Source organism: Diadema antillarum, unplaced genomic scaffold (genome assembly GCF_040938485.1).
Source record: "Diadema antillarum isolate AM-2024a unplaced genomic scaffold, OU_Dant_1.0 seq00001203_RagTag, whole genome shotgun sequence".
Lineage (NCBI taxonomy): Eukaryota > Metazoa > Echinodermata > Echinoidea > Diadematoida > Diadematidae > Diadema > Diadema antillarum.
Window position 1 is genome coordinate 410,576 of NW_027271996.1, and position 26,049 is coordinate 436,624.

The 26,049-nt window shown below is 37.0% G+C and overlaps 1 protein-coding gene across 1 annotated transcript in view; it reads right to left on the reverse strand.

The window, feature by feature from the left end:
• The window catches only part of LOC139744691 (adhesion G protein-coupled receptor E3-like), a 70,846-nt gene extending 46,335 nt beyond the window's left edge, over positions 1-24,511 (reverse strand). Inside the window, exon 1 of the mRNA XM_071655114.1 lies at positions 24,448-24,511. Within this exon, the coding sequence (XP_071511215.1) occupies positions 24,448-24,511 (64 nt within the window). The remainder of the gene's footprint in view (positions 1-24,447) is intronic.
• Positions 24,512-26,049: the final 1,538 nt, after the last annotated feature.

Sequence of the window (26,049 nt, forward strand, 5' to 3'; positions counted from 1 at the left end):
AATTGTCGAAATTATGATCATTATTATTGTCACTATTGTTCTCAGTAAAATTATCATAATATATATATATATATATATATATATATATATATATATTTGTGCCTATAGAAATACCACTATATGTGAGTACTGCGTGTGTTCCTTTGTTTGTTCACTTTTCAAATTCAAAAATCCAATTCAAAATCCAATTATACTATCAAATTCAACTATCCAATTCAAATTTGTGCTCATATTATTTTCATTGTAACCTTAAAGTATGAGAAGAATAGAAAGTGAATTGAATATCACTGGTTTTTGCTCTGCCGTGAATTTGAAATGCATATCACATTAGTCTTTTTAGTTAGCTTGTTGAGTTCGAACAGCGGCATTTGACAGTCCCATAGTGATGATTGTAAGAGCATGCTATTTACTTAAACTGTTCACTCACTTAACGCTTTTCTTCTTCTTCTTTTGTAAGATTTAGATGCCTGTTAGAGCTGTTAAATGATATTTTGTGTCTTTATGTATTGTGCTACCTCACACTATCATATTGGAAAGAGATCTATAGATTTTAAGCTGGGATCTTGTGGTACGTTTGAAATTCTGGTCCATAAACAGATTGCTATAGTATAGGACAGGGAGTATTGGATTAAACATCATGTTAGTATCCATTATTTTTGGTATATATCTATGGTATTTGGAACCAAATCATTGGCCTTAATGGGATTTTTTTTGACATTTCTGTCACATTTACTAAGTTGGTATATGAAATCATTTATGTAAAGATATATATACAGTATCTTTACAATGCTTTATATATATGTAAGGTGTAACCATTGACTTGTTTGTATGATTATATATATTATGTTTTCTAGGAGTGCTCATTTTGACAACTATCCATCTATACTTTATCCACAAAGTGCAATTTGAATGACTACATTCTTTGTTATTGTTGTTGTTGTTGCCGTTTTTTCTATACAGAAAAGAGTCGTGTGTGGTATTAGACGTGCACGCATGGAAACCGCTGGCAATGCGAGATACATAACTAATGAGTACCACATCTTTTGTTACATGTTAGGTAATAATACACACGCATGTCTATGATTCAATGTTATGGAGTGAGAGCTTGATGAGATATTTTCACTTCACATTGAGATGCTTTAAAGGGGAAATCCAGTACAAATATAAGTTAATCTAATAAAAAAAAGAGTTAAATCTTTCAAGTTCAACAGTAAAAATTTGACTAAAATCTGTTGAAAAATAAGGAAATCATGACATTTTGAAACTTTGTTAATTTCTGCCAAACAGTTCTTGTACAGTGGATATGAATATGCAAATGAGTGAGCTAACTATGCCATTACCTCACAATTTTCTTTTGACCATGTACAAAAAATTACGAAAATTCAATGTTTCTGTCATTGAAGTCTGAAACATGATGTTATTCCTGGTTGAATAACTTCAGAATAGTGATCAGTTAGACATAAAAAACTTTAAATTTCCAAATTTTATGTAAAACTATAATGGGGAGTTGTGAGGGGATGACATGCTCACTTTGCCATTTGCATATTCATATTGACAGTTTAAGGTCTGTTTCATGAAAAATTAGCGAAACTTTAAAATGCCATAACTTCCTTATTTTTCATCCGATTTTGATCAAAATTTTACCGTTGAACTCGTAATGTTTTACTCTTCTTTTACCAGAATAACTTTTAAGCAATCTCTGCAACATTGCTTACGAGAGTCGGACTTACAAAAATAGTTTTAAAAAACCCTCAAACGTTAGACATATACAGCCCTTGCTACACTCCTCACAAAAAAAAAATTGATTTGAATGGCGTTCTATATATATTGAAAACATATATAAAGAGAACAAAAACTTTTCACTGTCGAAGACCCCGTGTACACCAAACAGGAGTCAAAACTTGGTGTAAATGGTAATGCGAGATCGTGGCGACACCCAACATGGGACTACTTATTGAGGTAATCTCTTCCGAGCTGCGGACGAGCCGTACATTCTTCTTGCTAAAAACGGTTGAAGGAGCTCATTGTAATTATACTCTATTCTTTGACAATTTTGAGTTGGATAATCTGAAGCTCTCCCGGTAACCTGCCGTTTTACATTTTACTGGTATTTCATCGCCGCGAACGTCCCTTTCACCTCAAAATGATAGTTAATTCCCTTTCGAGCTATATTTTGTTTCTTATGTCAGTGTAGGGTTAGAATTCTAACTTATCGCTTTTAAGTTTAGTATATAACATTAGCATTGATATATGAATAAATTGAGTGAGCAGTATAACATTCAATGAATAATTAATATTTAGATGTGGCCCGCCACGATGATGCTGATTGAAAAATTCAAATTCGACCGAAGCGTGCTTGATTTCTCCGTGCAAACGCACAACCCGTGCCGAGCCGAGACTATTGGGCGTTTAGCGTAAACGGGTTTAAAACGATTTCCTTTTATTTTTTCATCGTTATTAAAGCAATATGCAATGCATTGCCATTAAATATTTAAGCTGTCAGACCAACCGTTGCGGTAAAAGTTACAACTTCATCATTGATGTGCTTAGACAGAACGTTGTAATTGCGCGTCTTTTTTTTTTTTGTTATATTTCTGCATTTTTTCATCATTTCGATTCAAAATAACATGAATAATGTTTTTTAAAACATTTTCAATTCAAAATAACATCATCAATAAGATTTTTCGACATTACGGACGAGAGAATATACAGTGCAAACATAACTCTCAAATATATTCTCAACGTACGATGATAATCGACGCCAGATAAAAGGGAATGTTTATAAGGCGAAAAATGCTTCAGACCACATATCGTAAGCGTGTGCTTGAAATGATAGTGGCCTGAGGAAGTGGTAGAGGAAAAAAAGAATCGAAAAAGAGTGGAAGTGTTAAGCCTGAAAATGTGCAAGGTGCATCGTGCTATGTGCAGAAGTGCACATAGACGATTGGAGATTAAAGTATCGTATTGAATTTGATCTTGACCTTTTAACTCATTTTGGACATACTTTTTGTCTGACATTTTGTGATATGTATATTTTCAAGCAATTGCCTGTGATTCTGTGAAAAATTTCAAACGTTCAGTAACGGATGTCATGCTGGACGTAACTAACACATTTTAGACACGAAAAATGATAAAAGATTCCAGTGATAAGCTAACACTGTGTTTTCCAAAGTTTCAAAATTTCTTGCTCCATTTCCCCCAAAGGTGAGAATATCCACGCGCTAACAGGAAAATGATTGTTCATTTCTTTCAGAAATATGACACTGATACATTTCTTTGAGTCAAGAAATTATCTCTCACAGACCTCAAGGTAAGTTGTTTATAAGAATCCTAAATTCTGTTCCTTCCCTGATTTGTCTTTTCTCCTGAACATTATAAACACGAGTTTACGTAAAACGTGCATAAGGGAACGTGACAAAATCAAAAGGCAAAACATTATTCAAAGCGTAAATGGCACATACATAAAGAGTTTCGGAGAACTGCTCTTTTTTAGGTTCAGTGAAAGGATAGATTCGTTCTACACTGAATTCAAAGGAATGAGCCCCTCCCCTGAACTCTAACAGAATTGTCAATACATAACAACACAATTATAGATGTCCAGATTGTCCAGATAACAGTGAGCTTTAGGAGTGGACTCCAAACAATACTCGACGTTTACTCCCCCCCCCCCCCCCCACCCCATCATCTCTCCCTCTCTCTTCATCCTCTCTCATCCACTCTTGGGCCTCTGCGGCAAATACCCCTTTGGGCGTAAAAGAAATCAGCGGTTAAGAGCATACACACAAATAACCCTCCCAGAAATTTTTGATAAATGCATTCTCATCGTTCAACGAGATATGGTGCTTATCATTATACCAAGATCCAATTCAATACGATACGTTATAGTCCCATCGCCTACATAAAGGAAAATGTAGCGAAAATGTGTTTATCTGCAACCATCCAAGGTGCAAAAAAAAATGTGTGTATGCTGTTGAAATTCACAGTCAGAGCCACAACCGTCAGTAGTAATTACATTTGGCAATTTGAGTTATTGATTGTTTTTTTCAGAAACATAATAAGCCGACGTTTATTCTATGTGCATGAATGACAACGTGATTTGCCGATCTTGAGGGTTATGAGAATGGAAAAGATTTGAGGTGCTTATTACTTGGTTACTAAACTCAAAGAAACATCTTCCTTTTTTCTAGGACTTACCGTCGGTATTTCCATCCAAGCCACAAGTACTGTCGCTACGAACAAGTAGCTCCAAAGAAACGGCGGGATAAGGCCAGCCATTTTGACCATGGGTGGTGCCAAGAGTGTGATAAGAAGGAAAAAGAATGTAACTCCTCGGATGGTGGAGATTGCGGGCGGTGTTGTTAACGCTGATTTGGCAGTCGAGCGGTTGTTTGACAGGTGACGATTGCTTATAACAGGCCGTAATTTTGAAGTAGCATCGCAATGCTTGACACAGTGTTTAGTCTAACAAATCACTGGTATCCAGTAATACCCGACTTTGATCACCTACAACAGGCAATCTTATCGTAAAGTGATGCCACCACTTGAGTAGATTACTTGTTGTAGCGTCCGGCTTTTAGCTTGATGAAGTTGTCGGAGAGCATGCAAGGTATACAGAATAAGATATTTATGAACTCTCCCTGCAGTAGGCCAGAATCACCACCATCTGGACGAATCAACTCTCCACCGCAACGGTCATTTTGCCCAACAGACGAAGATGACCAACTATCGACATTGCATGCCGCGCTGTAAAGGCAAAATTGAGTTTGTCATTAATGGGTTGCTCGCTGAAATGAGCGGAGGGAAAAAGACAAAGGTCGTGGGGAGAGTGGCTTTTGGTAGCCCGTTTATCGAGAAAAACACGGCGACATCCGGAGCACGATGTAATTACGACGCCACAGACATGCGCCTTTGTCTCAACTCGTCACGTGACCAATGCCGACGAACCCAATTCTTGCTGTCTGAGACTCGAAGTAGTGTTGAATAACGTCCACCACCTTAATATAGACATTGAAATAATTGGAAGGAAAATAATGTGTACATCCCATTCATTGGATACAGCGGTGTAGAACTGCTGCCTTCTTATTTCGCTTCACCTCACTATTGCTTGTTCGACAGACTGTGATTGACCCCCCCCCCCTCCCCTGAATTTATTCGATATACCGATAGTGGTAGAATTTGGTAGAAATCGTGACATAAAGCGATTCTTGGGGTCATGAAAGATCAGAGTAGACATATTTGTGCACATGATCATGGTATAAGACAGATTGGTGTATCGAATTATTAGGAGTACAAGAAATAAAAATATACATGTGGGCCAGTTTCTATTCAATAAATTCAATAACAGTTCTTTGTCAATCGGTACTGAAATTACATGAAGAGTGAAAACGTCATCGTATCAAGTCAGTCTAATTACGCATGGTTCACAAAGTAAATAATAAGATTAAAATGGTTGCAGCACATAAATAGTTTCCATTCCACCACGTTTCACAGGAACACCCTTACTAAAAAGATAATATATATATAATATATTATTTTTGAGTAAGGATGTTTTTGTGAAACGTATTGGAAATTGCAAATATTTGTGTTATATATATATATATATATATATATATAATTGAGACAATTCCAAGATGACAGAAGCGTTTGGTAAAGATATCAACATTCATCTCACCTATATATATATATATATATATATATATATATATATACCTGAGTGAGGGGTATCGATAAAACCCATAAAAAAAATGTCATTACGAAGTCTTGAAAGGGAAGTTACTACACTATTTTGACAGGTTTTTGTCCCCTACGCTTGTATTGCTGATATTAGGTGTTAGAACGTACAGAATAGCCATGATTTGATTTTGCAGACAACCAATGTATCATATCAAGTAGATTAAAGGTAATGTTTACCTTTGGGGGCAGTGATTTAAAAATGTTCGAGTTATCACATTTGATGCACATGTGTAAGTCAGTTGTATCACAAAACATCCTACCATATAAAAATTTTTGCAATGAAGCCTGAAACATAAGGAGATATCACAATTTTTCTCACTAAACCGTAACTCTAGAAGGTTCAGTCTAGAAACAATTTTATTATAACTCTTGTTCACATTTTTTATATTTAGCAATACTTAACATTGATAACAAATTTATTTACTGATTAACATTTTTACACTGGTTGTTTCTATTACTACTAACTCACATTTTACAACTATTTTGAAGCACTAAAACTGGGTTTTTGTTTCATGTGCAAATGTTAGACAATGCATTTACGGGCAATATATTTTTTTTTTACCAGTTACTAATAGTTATCTTTATTTTTTAATTTTTATTTTTCTTCTCTCCGCCAAAGTTTGAAGTCTAAAGGGTTCTTGGATATACACTGCAGCAAAAGAACGGTTCTTCTTCCTCACCTTCACTGTAAAAACATCAGTGTTAGATTTAACACCACCGGTGTTAAATCTAACACCGATCAATCTTCAATAGAGGACCACACCCACAGGTGTAGAAAATGTATTGTGACGGTGTTAAAAAGTGTTCACCTGGCACTTCGTGGTGTTAACTTGACACTGTAGCTGGTGATATTTTTGACACTGCGCTAGAGTTAATTCATTAATTACACCGCATGGTGTTGATTTGATATTGGTGGTGTTAATTTCAATGGTATAACACCCGTCCAGCTTCAATAGGAGACCACACCAACTGGTGATACTGTGGTGTAAATTTGTTTACACATTTTTCTTTTCCAAAAATCAAGTACTTTATCGGAAAATTCTTCATCGTCTTGTTGAAGTTCAGAATTAACAAGAAATTCAGTAACTAAGAAACTATCAAAATAAAAATATTTTGAAATGACGCCCGAGTGTGTTAATCTAACACCATGAATGAGCACCGGAAATTTAACACCAGCTCGGTGTTTCATAATTAACACCGGACTTTTTGCAGTGTTGATTTTGCATGCTCTTTTCTGAAATGTTTCTGACTTATTTTCTTGCTTTCGTTTTGTGGGGGAGCTACCAAGCACTGAGGACTTTTTTTCCAAGCACTGATCGTATGTATACCATGTTCTTAATACGCACAGTTATAAAGTCATTGAGACGGATGAGAAAACGTTTAAAGCTGCACAGCATTGTTCGCTTTCTGTTACTTATCATTACCACTTGCGTAACATGACTGTACCATTTCACGTTTTTTTGCACATAACACCTGTGATATTCGCTCAATTAAAAACAAATTTCCGATGATATTGCAATATTGGTTTACTAAATGTCACGGCCACTGTCGCAATTAAGTAGAGAGATTAATTTTCATATCATTTTCTGTTGTCCCTGCACAAGCTCATTGACGGATGACTGGATGTGAGCCTTGGGTATAAGTTTCTTGCAGGGGTTGAACTGACGAAAGGGCAAAAGCATCATTTATCATGACCAAAAAGAAGCTTGGCCTTAGTTTTGTACCATAAGGAACATCATCAACATCATCATCATCATCATCAATGGCGTTGCTTTTAAATATTGGCCAAAAGTAGTTATTAGCCAGTTCGTAGTTCCACTTTGTGCATGAGCAGAGAAAAAGGGAATTCGTACCAACAGGCGTGTTGGTTTTAAATACACTAGGATAAGCATCAGTGATGTAATGATTATTTATGCAGTCCTTATAAATGCTGCTTGCTAGCACATCAACTTAAGAGCAAATGCATATAGTATTTGGCAATATCAATAGAAAGAAATTGCTAATACATTCAATGCAAAATAATGAAATGAATGATTTCCCAAGCGTTAATTGACGAATCAATCTGGTCGTTTGATTTGAATAGGATCGATGAATCCCACAAATTGTTAGTAAAAACGAGTGAAGTGCCCCTAATTCACTGTGAAAAAAAAGAAAGATCATTCGTACCAATGTGCCCATGCGCTAACTCCGAACTGGCTTATTCGAAACTTTAGTTCATTTCAGTTCGGTTCACCTTTTGGTATTTCATCAAAACAATAAAATGTGGGGAAAATAACATCAATATTCATAGCAAACATGTATCAGGTATACATCGAGAACAGTAGAATAGAATGACGAATGATTATATACCCAAATGTACTGGTATTTTATGGCTGACAGCATTCAGACATGATGTGGCCCAAATTTACGGTTGACCTATAAATTGGACATTCAATTACAAATATTTCATATGTAAAAAGTGAGAATTGTAAAGAATAAAGACATGCCACAATACAGAATGACATACAAACAGCATATACGATGTCTCATAACATAAGCTATGAAGGTATACATAGATAGCAATTTTGTCATCAATCGAATGTAGGAATGATCGTTAAGGAGAATTTTTATGGCCAGATTTAGATTTATTTACATAATAATATGTATCGATAATGATAATTCCATGAGGTAGAATCATTGTAAATAATATATCGTTGATAGAATTAAGTACGAAATAGAGGTACGTAAAAATCACTCGCGGATCGTGTGGTATTATGAATTGTATTTGCAAAGGGAAACATTATTCTGACAGGGTCTTTGGTAATGATATAGATTTACACAAAGATACATGAAGCTCACAGATTGTAAGCTATTCAGGCATCAGGGATGTAAAAGGAGATTCGGTGTACAATAGGAAAGGAAAGAGGCACGGGAAGCCTCTAAATAAAGTAATGGGGTGGATTAAGAAAAATCGGCTCGTCCTTAACACTGACAAAACTTCTGTCATGATTATCGGCTCCCGTGCTAATCTCGGGAAAATTGAAAATTTCAGTATTTCATTAGATGGTAGTCGGATTAAAAGAGTTCAGTTCACTAAATGTTTAGGTGTTTTGATAGATGAAGAACTGAAATGGTCTAAACAAATCGAAAATGTATGTAAACGTACCCAAAAAAGTGTCTGCATGATAAAGAGAGCGAAGGCCTTTTTGCCCCAACAATCCCTAAAATTACTTTATAATAGTCTAGTGTTACCACAATTTGATTACTGTTCTGTTGTTTGGTCAAACAGATTTCAATACCATACAACTAAGCTAGAAAAAATTCAAAAGAGGGCAGCAAGAATAATTTTGGACAAAACATATGACACACCGTCGACTGATTTATTCAGAAGTCTTAAATGGATGACACTAGACAAACGTTTTGATTTCAGCCGCGTTATGATGATATATAAATGCGTCCATAACTTAGCACCTTCGTACCTTCAGGTGCACTTAGTTAAGCCTAGTGATGTACATGAACATCATACAAGGCTAATAGACAGTGGAAATCTATGTGTGCCAAGATTTCGCTCTGATTGTCACAAGTGCAGCCCAATCGTATCCTCTGTACTTGAATGGAACAGGCTAGATCATTCAATTAGATCAGCTTCTTCCATATATTCATTTAAGAGATTGTTTAAGCAAAGTTGCTATTTGTAAGTAACACACGAAATTCATTCTGGGCTTTATCATTCCTGTATAATAGCGTTTTTAATTGTTATTTCGGCATTCTGGTGAACTCTTGCTGTGGCATGTACTTTTTATGTTACTTTGCAATGTACAGTATGCTGGTATGTATCTACACTGTATTATGTCATCTTCTGTATATACGTTTTGCTATTTAATGTACATATGTTCATCAATATTATTCAGGGCTCCATGGAAGACCACTATTTATTGGTGAATGGACTACCCTGACAAAAGATTAGAAATAAATAAAATAAATAAAATAAATAAAAAGCAACTTGTAGTGCCCGTTTCAGAGCTCTAAAACTCTTTCGAAATGAGATTCATTAGCATTGCTCCAGCCAATGATGTCATCGTACAAATGGGGTGAAATTGCTCGACTATGAATTAACTTAGAAATAGCGATACTTTGATTTAATCATTGTGCCAATATGTTTGATAATTTGTTACAAACATAACCGACATGATTTGACCAATTACATTCATAGTCCACATTTATTCCGAGGAAATTCAAAGAAGAGACCTGTTTAATTAAAAAAAAAAAAACGACCCACAACATTATGCTGATAGGTACAGCATGCCATAAGTTTTTTATTGCATTTCTCTTTGTAAATATCAGAAATTGAATTTTGCTAAATGACTCAGCAATTTATCAGTCGGCGAATCCATTTTGTATCCTATCGCAATTGTCATAAACCGCTTGCACAAAGTCAGTACTATCATGTTCAATTCTTGTTAGTCTTGGAATGTCAAAGTATTCATCACCCTACTACTTAAAAAAACACACACACACACACACACACACACACACACACACACACACACACACACACACCACTGCCATCTGGCAATGTTTGTGACGGACGTTCACCCACTCAGGGCGGGTCATCTCCCTGCATGCTTATAAACCCAACTTTTCTTTCGCTGATTTCCCCCTTTTTCTGTTACGTGTACTGAGTAAAATGTGACTCTTTGCATGCATTTATCAGCAGTGTGCAAGCATTTTGTAAAGATGCCACATGGCATTCGCTGACCCATACTCAAGCCTGTACCGGTGGCTACTGTCATCTTTTATATGTTCTGTTCTACGACTTGTAAGGGTTTTAACCCACCATTGCTGCAGTTGACACTCGATATCAGAGAGCGACTATGCAATGCAAGTGAGTGATAGTGACTTATACCTTACAAAGGCTTAATCTCTCTCTCTCTCTCTCCTCCCTCTCTCTTTTAATTTTGTTTTAATGCATTTCATGCATCATCTGCATCCTATACTTTAATGCAGTAATATTTTCAGAGCTCTTTCAGCTATACAGTCCATCCCAAATTTGAATTCTCTTTTACTTTTTTTTAGACTAATAACCGCCATCATGCTGCTTCTATATTTACTCTTTCCTTATTTTGCGCCTCCTGCACTTTTTTTGGATCACGTACTGAACTGCTAAAGCACCCACACACGCAGAATCCACGCACACCGTCGCCCTTCCCAATGCACTCTGGGCACGTTCCGTTTCATCGCCATGGTGATGAAGCGTTTAGTTAAACTCATTGTATCACGGATCCTCAACACGCAGCAGACGACCAGCCACTAAAAGGCACCATATATGGGAAGTGTTGTAGCCGTGTATGTTCATATTCAATTTAGATTAAAAAATTAGTAATGATTTATTTATTCAAGGGAGGCGTCAACTACACTTGCCAGCATTATATCGCATTGTATGATAACTTGACTACCATGACTAAGGCCTATACCATACATTTTTGCGTATGTATTTGTCGATAGTACCCATATTGGAAGAACACACTCTTCCACAGTGTGTTCACAATGTGTTCACATAGTCGACAATGTGAAAACGCTCGAATGTAACAGTGTGAAGATGATTTCACACTGTGATGCGGGCTCTGTTTTTTCACAGAGAATTCACATAGGAATGTTCTGATTCCCGCTGTGATTTGATGATTCACACTGGGCATTGATTAGTCACAATGTGGTCACAATGATAAAACGCTCGAAGAACATTGTGAAGATATTTCACACTGTGTGTCACATTGTGCTTCACACTGTGGAAGACTGTGTTCTTTGCAGGGTGGAGTTCGAGTGCATCCAGTATGTTCACGCATCCCCACAAGCACCTCATGACACTTAACTATACACTAAAGAAACTCAAGCATATGCATCTTTTCTTTGTACAGCCCTCTTGTATATCAAAATCAAGTTTTTAGTGAAGCCGGCCTTTTCCTCAAGCTGTGTTAAACATGGCGGTCATCTGCACACTCTAGCTGTTATTCATTTCTTTTCATTTCATTTATTTGTCTCCATATCCAAGTGATACAAAATAATAGCGAAGTAGCATAATCTATTTGTACAAGAAGGTGAAATGTCACTAAGAACTTATACAAATGCAAACAATAACAATTAAAAAGTATAGTACATCTACAGCTACACCTATAGTTGATCATGATGATTTCAGTGTGAATTTAACTAGTCCTCGCTAGTAGAAGAAGTCTGACCATATCTCTCCAATACTTCGTGAGCTTCACTGGCTGCCTGTGCAATGCAGAGTGCAGTATAAGATCTTACTGCTTACTTATAAGGCTCTCCATAACTTGTCTCCTGGCTACGTGTCTGAGCTTATCAGTGTACGTCAACGACGACCAGGACTACGTTGTACTGGACTGACTCTCCATGTTCCCAATACCCGCCTAAAGATGTATGGGGATAGAGCCTTCTCCTCTGTTGCACCACGTCTGTGGAACTCTCTACCAGTCCAGCTTCGGAATTGCAGCAGCCTCAATACATTCAAGTCCGCACTGAAGACTTATCTTTTCCAGCAACTTTGTGAATGATGTGTGACACTTTTTGGGAGCTGGGCACCTTTGAATGTTTCTACAAATAAATGGCGCCATACAAATGCTGTTTCATCATCATCATCATCATCATCATCATCATCACCATAAAGGAATATGGGGGATATCGAGGGAATCTGCTCAAAAAGCAGTACTTTTATACACCGGTATCCATGTTCTTCAATATTGCACGCTGAACCAAAGTCTATCTGTATGTTTTTGTTTTGACTTACTGTTTGTCATTTCTGTATCTAATTAGATGTGTCTCTTTCTGCTGTTGATGAATCTTCTCTCTGAAAAAAATCGAGTGAAAATATTCACTCTTAAAGGAGTGAATTCAAAAAAGATTGAACTTAGAGTGAAATTGGAGTGAATTTTGAGTGAAAATGTTCATTTTCACTCGTTTTAGAATGACCTCAGGGATCACTCCAAAATCTTCTTCGAGTGATCCTTGAGGTCACTCCAAAATGAGTGAAAATGAAAATTCTCACTCAAAATTCACTCTTTTTAAAAAATTCACTCCTTCAAGAGTGAATATTTTCACTCGATTTTTCTTAGAGAGAATAGGTCAATATTTTGTTGTATCATTAATATTTGCAGAAAATGGGGGAAAAGCCTTCCCTTAAATGAGGAAGTAAACCAATATTCAACTTCCCAGAAAGGAAAAGGCTTGTGTACATCATCTGCAAAATGAATGAAAGACATTCTAAAATATCAGAAACATTAGGTATAAATCATCTATATATATATATCATATCATAGCATATATATATAAGAGAAATAAGTTGAACCCCAGTATTGATCCCTCATGATCCAAGAAACTTAGAAGGGTCTCGACACTAATTCCGAGCGGTATGTTCGGGGGTGTTGTGATCTATTTTAACCAAGGCTCTCGGAAAGTACAAGCGTTGAGGTAGCAGTTGGACTTCCGGTGAAGAGATAGTAGTTGGCAGCCAATTTCTATCGTCATATCGTTGGGAATTCATTATTTTTACAACACCTTGAAGCAGAATGATTTTGATGTGAAGCTCACTCATATTTTGCCAAAGAAACTGGTGAGACTTATGCAACGTTGATAGGGCCTAATTGACATTTCGGAATCACCTGATGATACTTATCTAAATCTCATGGCCTACATGTAAAAACTACATATCAAAACACTTCATTGAAAAATGAGAGAGAGAGAATAAAAGGAAGTAGCCACCCCAAAGCAAAACAAAGCAAAACAAAACAGAAACCAACCGACCAACCAACCAACAAACAAACAAACAAAGTGTGTAAATGAACAACCTTAAAATATCATAGAAATAGGGGGAAAGGGGGAAACGATCTAGGTATTTCAATTTCAAATGTCAAATTTACGCAATGCAAAAAGGTCAATGCAGAATTTTGGGGTTCTGTTTGTTTACTTGAATATTTGAGTTTCCATATTATTCGTTTTTCCCGCCCAATTTTATCAACATGGTAAAGATGCGATTATACATCGGTGCAACTTTGAGCGAATTCGAATGATTAACTGAAATCAGCGTTATCAAAAAACCCTAACTATATGTGTTTATTAAAGTTCATTTGTTAAGCATGCGATTTCACATTCAAATCCAAGATTAAGTATACAAATAGGCAATTAAAGCACTTCGGTATGTTTTTCATTACTGCTTGCCCTCTTTGTATATTATTTTTCATAAATTTGAATGAATTATGCAAACTTTATTTAACTTGAAATGGGACCTTTCCCTTGTGTGCTTATTTTCCCCCTTGCACTCTGACAAACTGTCTTGGAAGCAGCAGCTCGTATAACCCCCTATTCATTTATATGACGCCAATGGCAGCAAGGCGAGTCTATGTATACATGGAAATCTCGAATGCAGAGAGCGTTAGACTGGCGATAGCATTTTACAATCGACAAGACTACCTAGAAGTGGCCTCCACTATAGGAATAGGAATATGTTATATCTATACTGTTTGTTCTTGGGGGAAAAAGTGAAACTGAATGAGAAAATGAGAAAGAAATGAATTGGATAGAATATGAGTAGATGAATGTGAAACTTGTAAATGAAATTGTTTAACCGAAAAAAAAAGAAAAGAAAAAAAAAATCCGAGGAAAATGCAGAACTACATAACATATAAAACTCAGAACTTGTTAAATTCAGTACATTGCAACATTCAAAATGCGAAGGCGTATGCCTATAAATGAAATTGAAGTGGGTATTGGGGACGAAATTGAACGTCTTTTCAGCTACGTGGCTAGATAATTGAAGACAATTTCATGTCGTCAAACTGAATGAATTTCTCCCTAAATTTAATGAAATAAGATCTAAAAGGAATGATATAAAGAAAAACTGAATGCTCAAAGAATGAAAAGAAAATGAGCCATGAAATTAAGTGAACTTGAAATCCTATGCATGCATTGGAAAGCAACTTTAGAAGTTTGGATGGAAAAACTATATGGTATATACTCAGTGGATAGAATCAGGCTGTTTTGCCTTGTTTGACGGGTTGATTGAAAGATTTTTAATCCGTCCCCAACCCCAGCCGTATGGGAGAATTTACAAAGATGAACTGCAAACGGTCATAAACAATAAGTCATGAATAATGTAATTTCGATATTTTCGCAAGTCACATTTGCATTATAATCAGAATTTCACTTGAAATAAGACTACGTGTGATTGCAAAAAATATACGCACTCAGACTAAGTGCTGTGTGATTAATCAATTCTAGTGTGTTGGTAATGGCTTTGCGCAAGGCCATTGCTATTGTCTGAGGTTGCCATTGTACGTGTATAGTACACGATAGATGCCCTTTTCTTAACTTTACTATATATGGAGGCCTACATAGGCTTTTGGGTTTGAAAGGTATAGTGATCTTGTATTGGGAAAGAAAATAAAACCTAACAATTGTCTTGAATAATAAAGGAGCAGAGTCAAGGTATGATCATAAATTGACTCAAGGAGAATGATTTCATGAAACAACGTTGAAGGAGGGATAGTGCATCTTTCTTTACAGATTTCCCGTAGTGAAAGGTGTGATGTATCTCATTAGTATTGCCTTTCGTGGACAAGGATGATTTAAGCCGTTCATCTTTCAGTGCACGCAAACTGAATCTAGACAGAGAAAATGATAATTTTCATATTGCAAATTTAAACCTCCGTTGACAATCACTCGTAAAAGACCGAGAAGATAAACAGGATTTGATTTGATTGAACTATAGCAACGTTTTTAAATTCACTTTTATGTGAAGTCTGCAAGTAGTAAATATGTGTGCTTTAAACTTACCCTTAAAACAGATGAAACTCCACTTTATACTGATGCTGGTGTTTATACTATGAGGATTGAGGAATTTGTCCTTTTTTTCACAAAAACGCGCATAAAAGACACTAATTATGAAATTTTCACGTTTCGAATGATTTGATAAAAGAAACCTCCTCACAAGAAGACTTTTTGTTTGTATCTGTTTTTGCTTTAAAAACAAGTGCCTATGAAACATCTATAAATGATGGATAATGAATTATACTTCATCGAAGAGAAAACGAAGAAATATTGATGGATTATAAAGAATTCATCGAGTCACTTTCTCATTCCATTCTGTTTCTGCGGTTTACTGATGCGCATATAACGCTCACTTCTTACTAACTCTAAATCATCGGAACCATGGCGACAGCGATTCCGTTCAGTGGGCTTTCGCTCCCGAACGGAAGCGCTTTATAATGCATTAAAGGGATGATATAGTTTTGGTTGAGATGAGATGTAAGGTTTCCAACTTTTTGCGAGATAATGACAAACGAGCATACAATTCTGAGAGGAATTCAAAGTTTATTTGATGAAAATTAGTTTCGAAATGGCTGAGATATTCAGACCAAGGCGATCGTAATAAAAGGTTGGACCCATCTTTTTTTAGAGTCGCTTTGTTTTACTTTGTTTTTGGATATCTCAGCCATTTCAAAACCGAATTCATCAAACAGACTTTTAATTTCTCTTAGAATTGTATGCTCTTTAATATTTCATTGGTGGCTTCTGATCAATCTGAATCCTCATCTCCAAAACTATACCATCCCTTTAATCATGTATTTATATATCAGGCCGTTTTCTACTCTGGTTTTGTTCGCAAATTGTGTCTGTTCATTGAAGAGTGTTTTTAGATTTTTTTTTTTTCTATATACTCAACGACCAAAATATTGCGGGGGATCAAGCAAATTGACACAGATTTGAAGGGGTTAAATCCCCAGGAGATAAATCAATGGCACGGATTCTCCTTCATTCACTCGAATCCAGAGGGTAATTCTGTCAACGCTTGATGAGTTTTTCCCCTGGCTAGCGGATATCCGAGAGTTCAAATTTAGTGATAGGAGATTTTTAGCACAATATTTGGTCAAGGTTTCACTACAGAGGTTTTGCTCATACAAATATAATGCATAGTATACATATGTATATATATTTATTTGTTTATTATATATGATATAATATATATTTATACATAAACATGTGCATGCATTACGTAAACATGTATATATATGTATATATATATATATATATATATATATATGCATTCACACATAGATATGTAAAAGTGTATTTATTCAGCTCTATCTTTACGAATGAATACAAAACAGAATCAGATAAGAATATATACTCGTCTGAATATGATACATTAAATAGGCCCCATCCATCATGTTTCATATATCTCAGCATAATATCCTTGAACATTTATTTTCATGCGGTAACATGTATAGTATGTCCCAAAGAAAATTACAATCGGATCTTAGCATTGATGATTTCCTCTATGATTAAACTGTCAAAATGCTATTTCAAGGTTTAAAAATATAATATTTTACCTATATTTTGCAGAAAACCCCATTCAATTTGGTTACGTGGTCACAGAGAAATGTGGATCGTTGGAAAGCATGTCATGGGTCTGATTATTCCAAGTTTAGCACTTGGATGCTCTTGGAGCTGCATAATGTGTGAACACAATGGACAAAACTTGGAGGGAAGGGATTCCTGACATGTTCTACAAAATTCCCATTTCTCTTTGACCGCTGGAGGAAATCGGATGGAGTTTTCCGTAAGATGTGGGTATTAAGTTATGGTTTCATATAAATCATATTCCCCTTATAAGAACATATACGTACAAAATACAAGGTACAAATCAAGAATGAAATCATTCATATAAGAAGCACACAAAGATAACAACACGCACACACTCCTCGCACACGCACACACACACATACACAAACTAACACGAGACAATATTGCTAACAATGGCCATTAAAGTGGACTTCAGCTTCATTGCACGTGGAATGGCTACATAATGCACATTTCCACTAAATATAATAAAATGGTATGTTCAATTTATTATGCGCACGTGTGATTGATGTAATATGCACAAGCTAATCAGATTCAATCGGGGAGCATTAAACTAGTCATTGAAATCTATATCTGCTTTGAAAAAAAAAAACACTTCAGATATGCAGAGGTATCATGCTGGCAGTGTTTTCTATAGTAATCAATAGAGGGTGATTCCGCAGTGTTGGTGATCTTCTTTTTTTTTCTCCTTATTTTTTGTCCTCAGTAGGTCTCATCAATCTTTCACTGACATTATTTGACCAATTTTCATTGTCTCGTTAACTAAATTCCTCTGAAATCCTTCGTCGGCCCTAGATCAGATAGATAACCCTTTAAATATTTGAAAGAAAACAAATACGCAATCATAATGTTTGAATGAAACTACAGATATTATTTTTTGTGTAAATCCATTATTTTTTAATAATTCTTTATTCGAAGTTTGTTCAGGTTCATATGACGGAAACAAAAGCAAAACATTATACAAAGATAAACAGCATTATACACAAACATTGTACAAATAATATCAATCTTACATTATGTAAAGACAAAATGCAGTATACACAAACATTGTGATACGATGCTCTGGTACAAAAGAAAAGGAGCACACGCACGCACCCGCGCGCGCGCACACACACACGCACATACACACACACGAACACACGAACACACATACTTCCATGCGCATATAACATATAGACACAGACATTGATACTCTCGTCAAAACCTGTATAGGTTACTCCTCTCGCATAGATTAGTTGTCCATCACCACATCCACCCCTCTCCCGTCATGCGCTGATGATAACGTGACGTCGCGAGTGATAGCATCCCGTTACCGGGGCAACCGATTGATTATATTACCAAGCGCCTCATCAGAGGGTAGGACTCTCTGTGTATTTCTGTGGTGATAACGTTACAGAATATTGTGTTCAAGAGCACTATAGAGTGCGATTGTATAGGCATCGTTGTGAAAGGTAAGACTCAGGGTTACAACGTTTGCGGCGATGGACTTACATCATTTCCTATCAATTATCTTTGGTACTCCAAAAGAAATGTTTTACAATATTGGGGCTTTTAAATGACAAATTGACTCACATTACTTTAAAATCTGTTTGTTGTTTGTTTGTTTGTTTTTTTATTGAGTTCGACGTTTGATGTCCCCAATGCCATGACTTTTATAATACCATGGAGCTACAAGAGATAATACGATGATTGATGGGAAGACAACCCATCATAACATACAAATCCACAGATGTCATATCTTCCACAGTATTCAGTTTTTCTTTTTTCTTGGGGGGGGGGGAGGGGGAGGGGGGAAGCGCAAAGTTCGAGTAAGCACGACTTCACGAAAGGTACTATTATTTGGTACAATGCAAATTCGGGCTATGACTTTCAATATTTTTTGTGTAATATATTAAACTTAAATTGATGTTATAGAAACAAAATTGTTTTGAATACTTAAAGCTTCAAAAATGTTCCCACCAAAATAACTGGAAGACAACACGATTTTAGCTTTTTATTAAGGTGTAGATAGATATCAAGACGATACCCGTTTTATGTTTTATAAGGTACCATGAACGTGATGGAAGTGCTTGGTAAATCTCGAAACACCAGAATTCACAAAGTGAGTCAAATATTACAGCCACTTTTGAACCCATCCCCGTTTACCACAGCGGCTTACCGATAAATGAAAATACATGATTAACGACAAAGTAAGGATGAATAAATAAAAACAAGTAATATTTGTTTCATTGTAACAATTATTGTTTTAAAGTAATATTGTATTTGTTTTATCATACGCAACTCATGGTTTCCTCATAGATTTGAAACATCCTTTGAAGAAACGGAAGTCCTTGCAAATTATTTTTCCATTCTTAGAGCAATCCACAAAATTCATATCTTATAATATGCTTTTCTTGTGGATTCCTCTTTTCCATATACAGTTAAGATGAAATCGCAGTTGCTTACTTGTTCATTTATCCAAATATAAAGATTAAATCATTATGGCTGTATTATATATTATTGAAGTTTGTGTAATTTGAAATTCTTTACTCATGTAGGCGTTAATATTACCCTGCATCACTTTACATGGTTATGAAATTATTTGAATTGAATTAAATTGAATTTATCTCAAACAATATAAGTTTCTACTTAGTGAAATGGTGGTGTAATTGTTTTTCTTTAATTTCACAAAGATGTGTTAAGTCTTGTCTTTGTGTCCACAGGATAATCGAGGTATGAAAGAAAAATAACATGGATGTAGTTCGATCTGCAGAATCGCTTCATAGCCAAAAGACTGCGAACATTAGATGGTTGAGTTAATAGAGACATCAAAGAGGAATTAAGGCAATCAATCAAGCAATCAATCAATCAATCAATCAATCAATCAATCAAACAAACAATCAATCTATCGATCACTCACTCAATCAATGAATTAATGAATTAATCAATCAATTAATCAATCAATCTATCTATCATTCCCCACTCACTCACTCACTCAAACACTCACTCAATCTATCAATCAACCAATCAATCAATGTATGTATGTATGTATGTATGTATGTATGAATTTGTCAGGTGCTAAGCTTTAAATTGGTATAGAATTTGCCCTTTTACTTATATAAGGAGATAAATTAACAGAGTCAGAACTAGAAAACTGTTAAGCTTACGTCGCCAAATTCGGCTTTACGCGCATTTTCTTTTCTTTTTATGAGCTACGGCTTAAACGGGTAACGTGATCACGCACACAATATTGTAGAGAGAGAGAGAGAGAGAGAGAGGGAGAAACGTTAAATGGTACACTTACAAGTGTTGTAGAATAGTTAGAAATCTGTTTGTATATAACCTATAAATGAGTTTCGATAGTCATATAGGAAAAATGGAGAATACGTAGAAAGGATGAACACTTTTTCTACTTCATAGGTTATTCAGGTGCAATTATATAAAGTACCCATCGAACCGGTCGAGGGGAATCGCGCCACTGCTTCGCTAATTGTATTCGAGGTCTATCAGATAATTGGTTTTCGTATATTTGGTGTTTGGAAAGAGAAAAACAAAACAAAATGCAAAGAAAGAGGGAAGCTAGGCAGAGAGAGAGAGAGAGAGAAAGATAAAGAAACAGAGAAATAGACAGATAGAGAGAGAGAAGAGAAGGAGAGGGAGAGGGAGAAAGAGGGTGAGGGAAGAAGTGGCAGAGGAGAAGAGCAACAAATAGTGGTCCTAATCTCTCATCGTTATAGAGATTTGAAATAGAAATAGAGTTTTGATGAATACATTGTACTAAAGAATCAAAGATAAATAGAGCTTCTGTTGAAAGACACAGAAACCAGAAAAAAAGTGGACGATATATTTCCATGTAAGCCGATGCCAGTCCGCCCCCCACACACACACTCACGCATATACACAATAAAAACCAAGGAAATACATCTCCAAATGGGAAAAAAGTATTTTCCAAACATAAATTATTTATGAGCAATCATCGAGAGTGCCCGATTGAAATGGTATGGATTCGCCTCCACGCTTCGCTAATAATATTCGAGGTCTAACGGCTTTTGTGGTGGATTTCTGAATTCAAAAGGGGAAATAGGGGATGGCGAAGCTAGAGAGGTAGAGTGGGAGAGAGAAAGGCAGAGAGAGAGAGAGAGAGAGTAGGTAGAAATGAGCCAATAATTATCGTGATTATCCGTCATAAATAAATACATCGCTAATCATTTTCGCTTTACAACTGTACTCTCTCCTCAACGTCTGTTACTGCGGCAAATGGCGCTATTCCCCGACTGCAGCAGGTCTCTTGCCAAACTTGTTATCCGGTGGTGATTGGCTGAAAGAGCGCAGTTTTCACGGATATCGAACAGATACCAGCGAAAGCGTTGAGTCGCGGTGTCCGTATAGCTTCCGTGCCTGACCCTTTCCCGGTGTGCTCATCCGACATCCAGTCTCCCTGTGCTGTGTGGGGTTTGTTATATTCTCAAATCAAATCAAAATGTTGTTCGTGAAGACGATTAGTCCGTGACGGCAGTGAGAAATAGGAAACGCGGCTAAACATCAAACAAATTATTATTATTGGATTCCAGCTTGAACTTATTGAAAGAGCTGCTTCCCTGCACACTATCATCGTCAATACGTCCATTGTCTTACAACCAACAATCGATTCCGAACTGAGAAATCACAAACATATCATTTTTCATCGGAAGCGGGTTACCAATTGCCACCCACACACCATCATGACTTGTGGACTCGTTCCCGTGATGTCCAGGAACCTGCGACTATTTCTAAACATCGTTGTGATAGTCTTGCTTGGACATGCTTGGGTAAGCTGCATTGATTAGCTATTTCTTTGAATACGCAGCTGAACGTATATAGCGTCACGTTAGAAGAGAGAGAATTCTTGATTGTCTTTAAGCATGAGTGCCATGGTACAAGACGTGTCATGTATAGTGTTTGAATTGTATATACATTATATAAAATTTTACATAGAATATACATCTTTCGTTATCCGTACCTCCTTATGACATTTGTTATGTTTTATGTTTTATGTTTTGTGTGTGTGTGTGTGTGTGTGTATGTGTGTGGTTAATTCTGTGTGTGTGTGAGAGAGAGACTTCCTAGAATCCAAAGATGCCATGTATCAAACAATAATCCCATGGTTCTGTTTTTCTTGACAGTAAAACACTTTTGTAATAATGACATCTTCCCATGCCACAAAGTACAGCTCGACCTCGATTACCCGGCCTCCTTTTATCCGGAAATCTCTATTATCCGGACGCGTTCACGCAGTGAAGGACTTTTTTTTTCATCCAAAAAAAAAAAAAAAAAAACAGTGACTTTAACATCTTTTCATGGATCTATTTTACTAATTTCATAAGATATGTATGATAGGTTTCTCAATATCTACTGAGGTAAAACATGTGTGATTTTCACATACTAGTAAAGATATACTTTATTTTTGTGAAGAAGGGACTACAATTTGCGCAGGCAATTACACCACCGTTGCAGGGTACGCTACCTGCCTAGCTGCCAGTGCAATGGGACGGCAGCTTGGACGGCAGCTATATACATTAACATTGTGTCTCCCATATCCGGCCAGTTTGCTTATCCGGATGAGAGCCGGTCCCGACATGGCCGGATAATCGAGGTCGAACTGTAAAACATCTATACTACATAAGGAAATTGAGATGTTCAACGCAAAGGAGAAAGAGTGATACAACATAAAGATCTAGATTTTCCATACAGTTCATTTCCTCTTCCTAATTATTCAAGGATCAGAAGCCAGACACTATATATGAAACTGTTTCATATCAGCTCCAATGTACTTGGGGTCTAAAGTTGAGGGTAGTCATTGTGACTGATATGTATACAATATGTAGGGTCTTCTATGTTAAATAAACAGGTGTTAGCAAAACCTTTGGGAAGTTATGACTTGGCGACTGTCTGTACCCTTCTGACAGGAGAATGATAAGATAGATAAGAAGTGAATGCGATGACCATTAGATCAGTTATAACGATTTGATAGATATATATTTCAGTTGTTTTTGTACATGTTCTTTTATGAGCACTTTAATTTACCATTTGCAGATAACCCCCCCCCCCCCCCATTAGTGTTTTAAAATAGTTCCAGAATGTAAGTTTGGGATAGAAACAACCTTAAAAATTTGAACCCATTATTTTAATCTACAAAATGTGAACAATAGTTATAATAAACATGTAGCCAGATTAAACCGTTTACAGTTATGGTTTAATGAGAAAAATACTGATATCTCCTTACATTTTAGGCTTTGTTGCAAAAAAAAAAAAGAATTATATGGTAGGATGTTTTGTGATACAGCAGACCTACACATATGCATCAAAATCCTATGTGATATCTTGAACATTTTTTAATCACTGCTCCCAAAGGTAAACAGGACCTTTAATACAGCTGAACCATGCCTAGCGTGTTTAAATGCTTGGTAATGATAAAAATGATTATCATCATTATTATTTGGCCGCTCGAAATGAGAGAGGGAGAACAAATATATAAGGACGGGGGGAACTGGAGACAGGCAACAGACAAAGCTAGACTGGAAAGAAAGTACAGAACGGTTGCACACATGTAAAACGTCACCCTAATAAACTCTTGGGAGAACGGTAGTAAAATTGGGAATTCATGATGCGGCAGGTCTTCTCGACAGGAGACGAGAAATAATTTATACACAGATCAAGGAAGAGAAAAGACATGAGGGAAACACAGAGAGAAGGAGAGGGGAGGGAGATAGCACGGATCTTGGAAAGAGGAAGATGAAAAAAGTTGCCCTCAGGCAGATCTTGCAAAATGAAGTCCTCCTCACTTGCCAATTATATACGTTTTACTGACAATACAGCCATTTTCTTCACTTTTATTGTTTGACTGTGTTCGCGTTTCACTTTTTCACCTGAGAGGATGGCTGGATAACCCATAGTTAGCTATACTGGCTGGTCTTCCATGGGGTCCAGTTGGATGTGAGGTGGGACCACTTCACCGGGTTAAACTCTCTGCTCTTTGTGATGAATGAATGAACGAATGATCTTTTACGTTCATGAGTTGCGACTCTCTCACGCATACTCACGGGACAACCATTGTATGTCCTATTCGAGGAACAGAGTGTTTTTGCGACTTACTAAAGGGAACGGTATGATTACACACAATATTGCTTCGTTAGACTCGGGAATCAAACCCCAGGTCCTCTGGATCTGGGGGCAGACGCGCTACCGACTGAGCCAATTTACCGCTAAATGATATGCAATCCCTACCCTACCTAGATCGTGGACCTTTCTGAGAGGCGAAGCGATCGAGCGGGGTACGGTCTGTCTTACATAGGCTTAGTAACTCCCGCATCGTCCATCGCATGAGGCACCAGCTTCCTCCATTTGGACCCATCGTCGGTCAGATCTTTTAAGTCTACCAAGTTTCAATGCAAAGCTACCTTAACCCTATACAGCCCAAGGGGGGGGGGGGGGCACATTGTGCCCCCCCCCCCTACCAGATTTTCATTTGCTACTCCTTCGCCCTTTATCCGATTTCAACCAAATTTGGTGACTTTTCCTAAAATCTTATTAAAAACATTTTGATATATGATTTAGCTATATTTGACGCTGCTGGTTGCCATGGCAACCATAAACTAACAACCATGTCAGTCAGATTTTGCTTCTTTTTTCTGTTCCCATTTTATTTAACAGCATTACAGTGGATGAAATGGGTGTTTCTTGGCTGAAATTTGTTGAAGGAGCAAAATTTGAAGTAATTATGGTCCTGGAAAGTTTTTCTTATCATTTCCTTGGTTTTCATGTGACAAAGGCAGAAAACAATAGATATAATAGAGATAATTGAGAACAATAATACTTTCTAAAGATTGCCCTTCTATTTTGTGTTATTTTGATTCCCTCACCCAAGCTATGCCTCTAATATCATTAGTTTATCATATTTTTAATTTGTAATCTTGAAATTCCACTATTATGCGAGGTTAAAAATTTATGCAGAAAAATCATATTTTTAGCATATTTCCTATGTATTTCTTTATATTTTGGAAAATAGCGCCCTCCATGGGTGACCTTGGGGATATTCAAATGTACGGTCGTGTAGAGTATGAGTTACTCTACCCATGTGCCAAATATGACAATGATACATCAAATAATAAAAAGGTATATGGGGGGGGGGGGCACAATGTGCCCCCCCCCCCCCCATCTTGGGCCTGCGAGGGGTCAAAATAGCTTTGGCTTAATAGGGTTAAAGATCTCGATGGATGATCTGTTGCTAGGTCAATTTGGGTCTGAGTCGGCGTCTATTCCCTTTCGGGTTCCACCACACAGAGCTTGGGTTGCAGGACGAAATGAGGGAGCCATGCAGCATGACCTCAAGGCCGTGTCACACCTTTCCGGGCAAGCCTTGCGTGCGACTTATGAAGAACAATTTTTACTACCCGGAGGTTCCCGGAATGAGCCGCACATGACAGTACCTAGCACGTATCTCACCCGTAGTCACCCAGGGGTGTGCACGCAAATCTTTTTACCCGCAACCATGTTTAGGCCCTGTCACACCTTTCCCGGCAAGCTAGGCAGGCTTGTTGCGTGTAGGGATTTTCCAGCATATCGGAAATTTCTGAGGGCGCACAAGGATTTGGGCGAGTCAGTGCATGTGTCTTACTTGCCGGACGCGTTCTACTTAAATTCTACTTGCGGGTATACTGTGTGACCTTTGTACCAGTCGCATGGGGGCTGACAACTCAGTGAAGGAATTCCTCTGAATGAATGGCAGAAGTCCCACGGAATGTCATTATCTTGGCTGCATATACGGGGACTGTGAAGTACCTGCGTGAGAGTTGTCTGCGAAGTGCTGCCGCTAAGGGCCTCCCACTGGCGTTCTGCGTGGACCTCTCCGGGCACCCCCGCCACTCACCCGGAAAAAGTTTTGGTCATGCT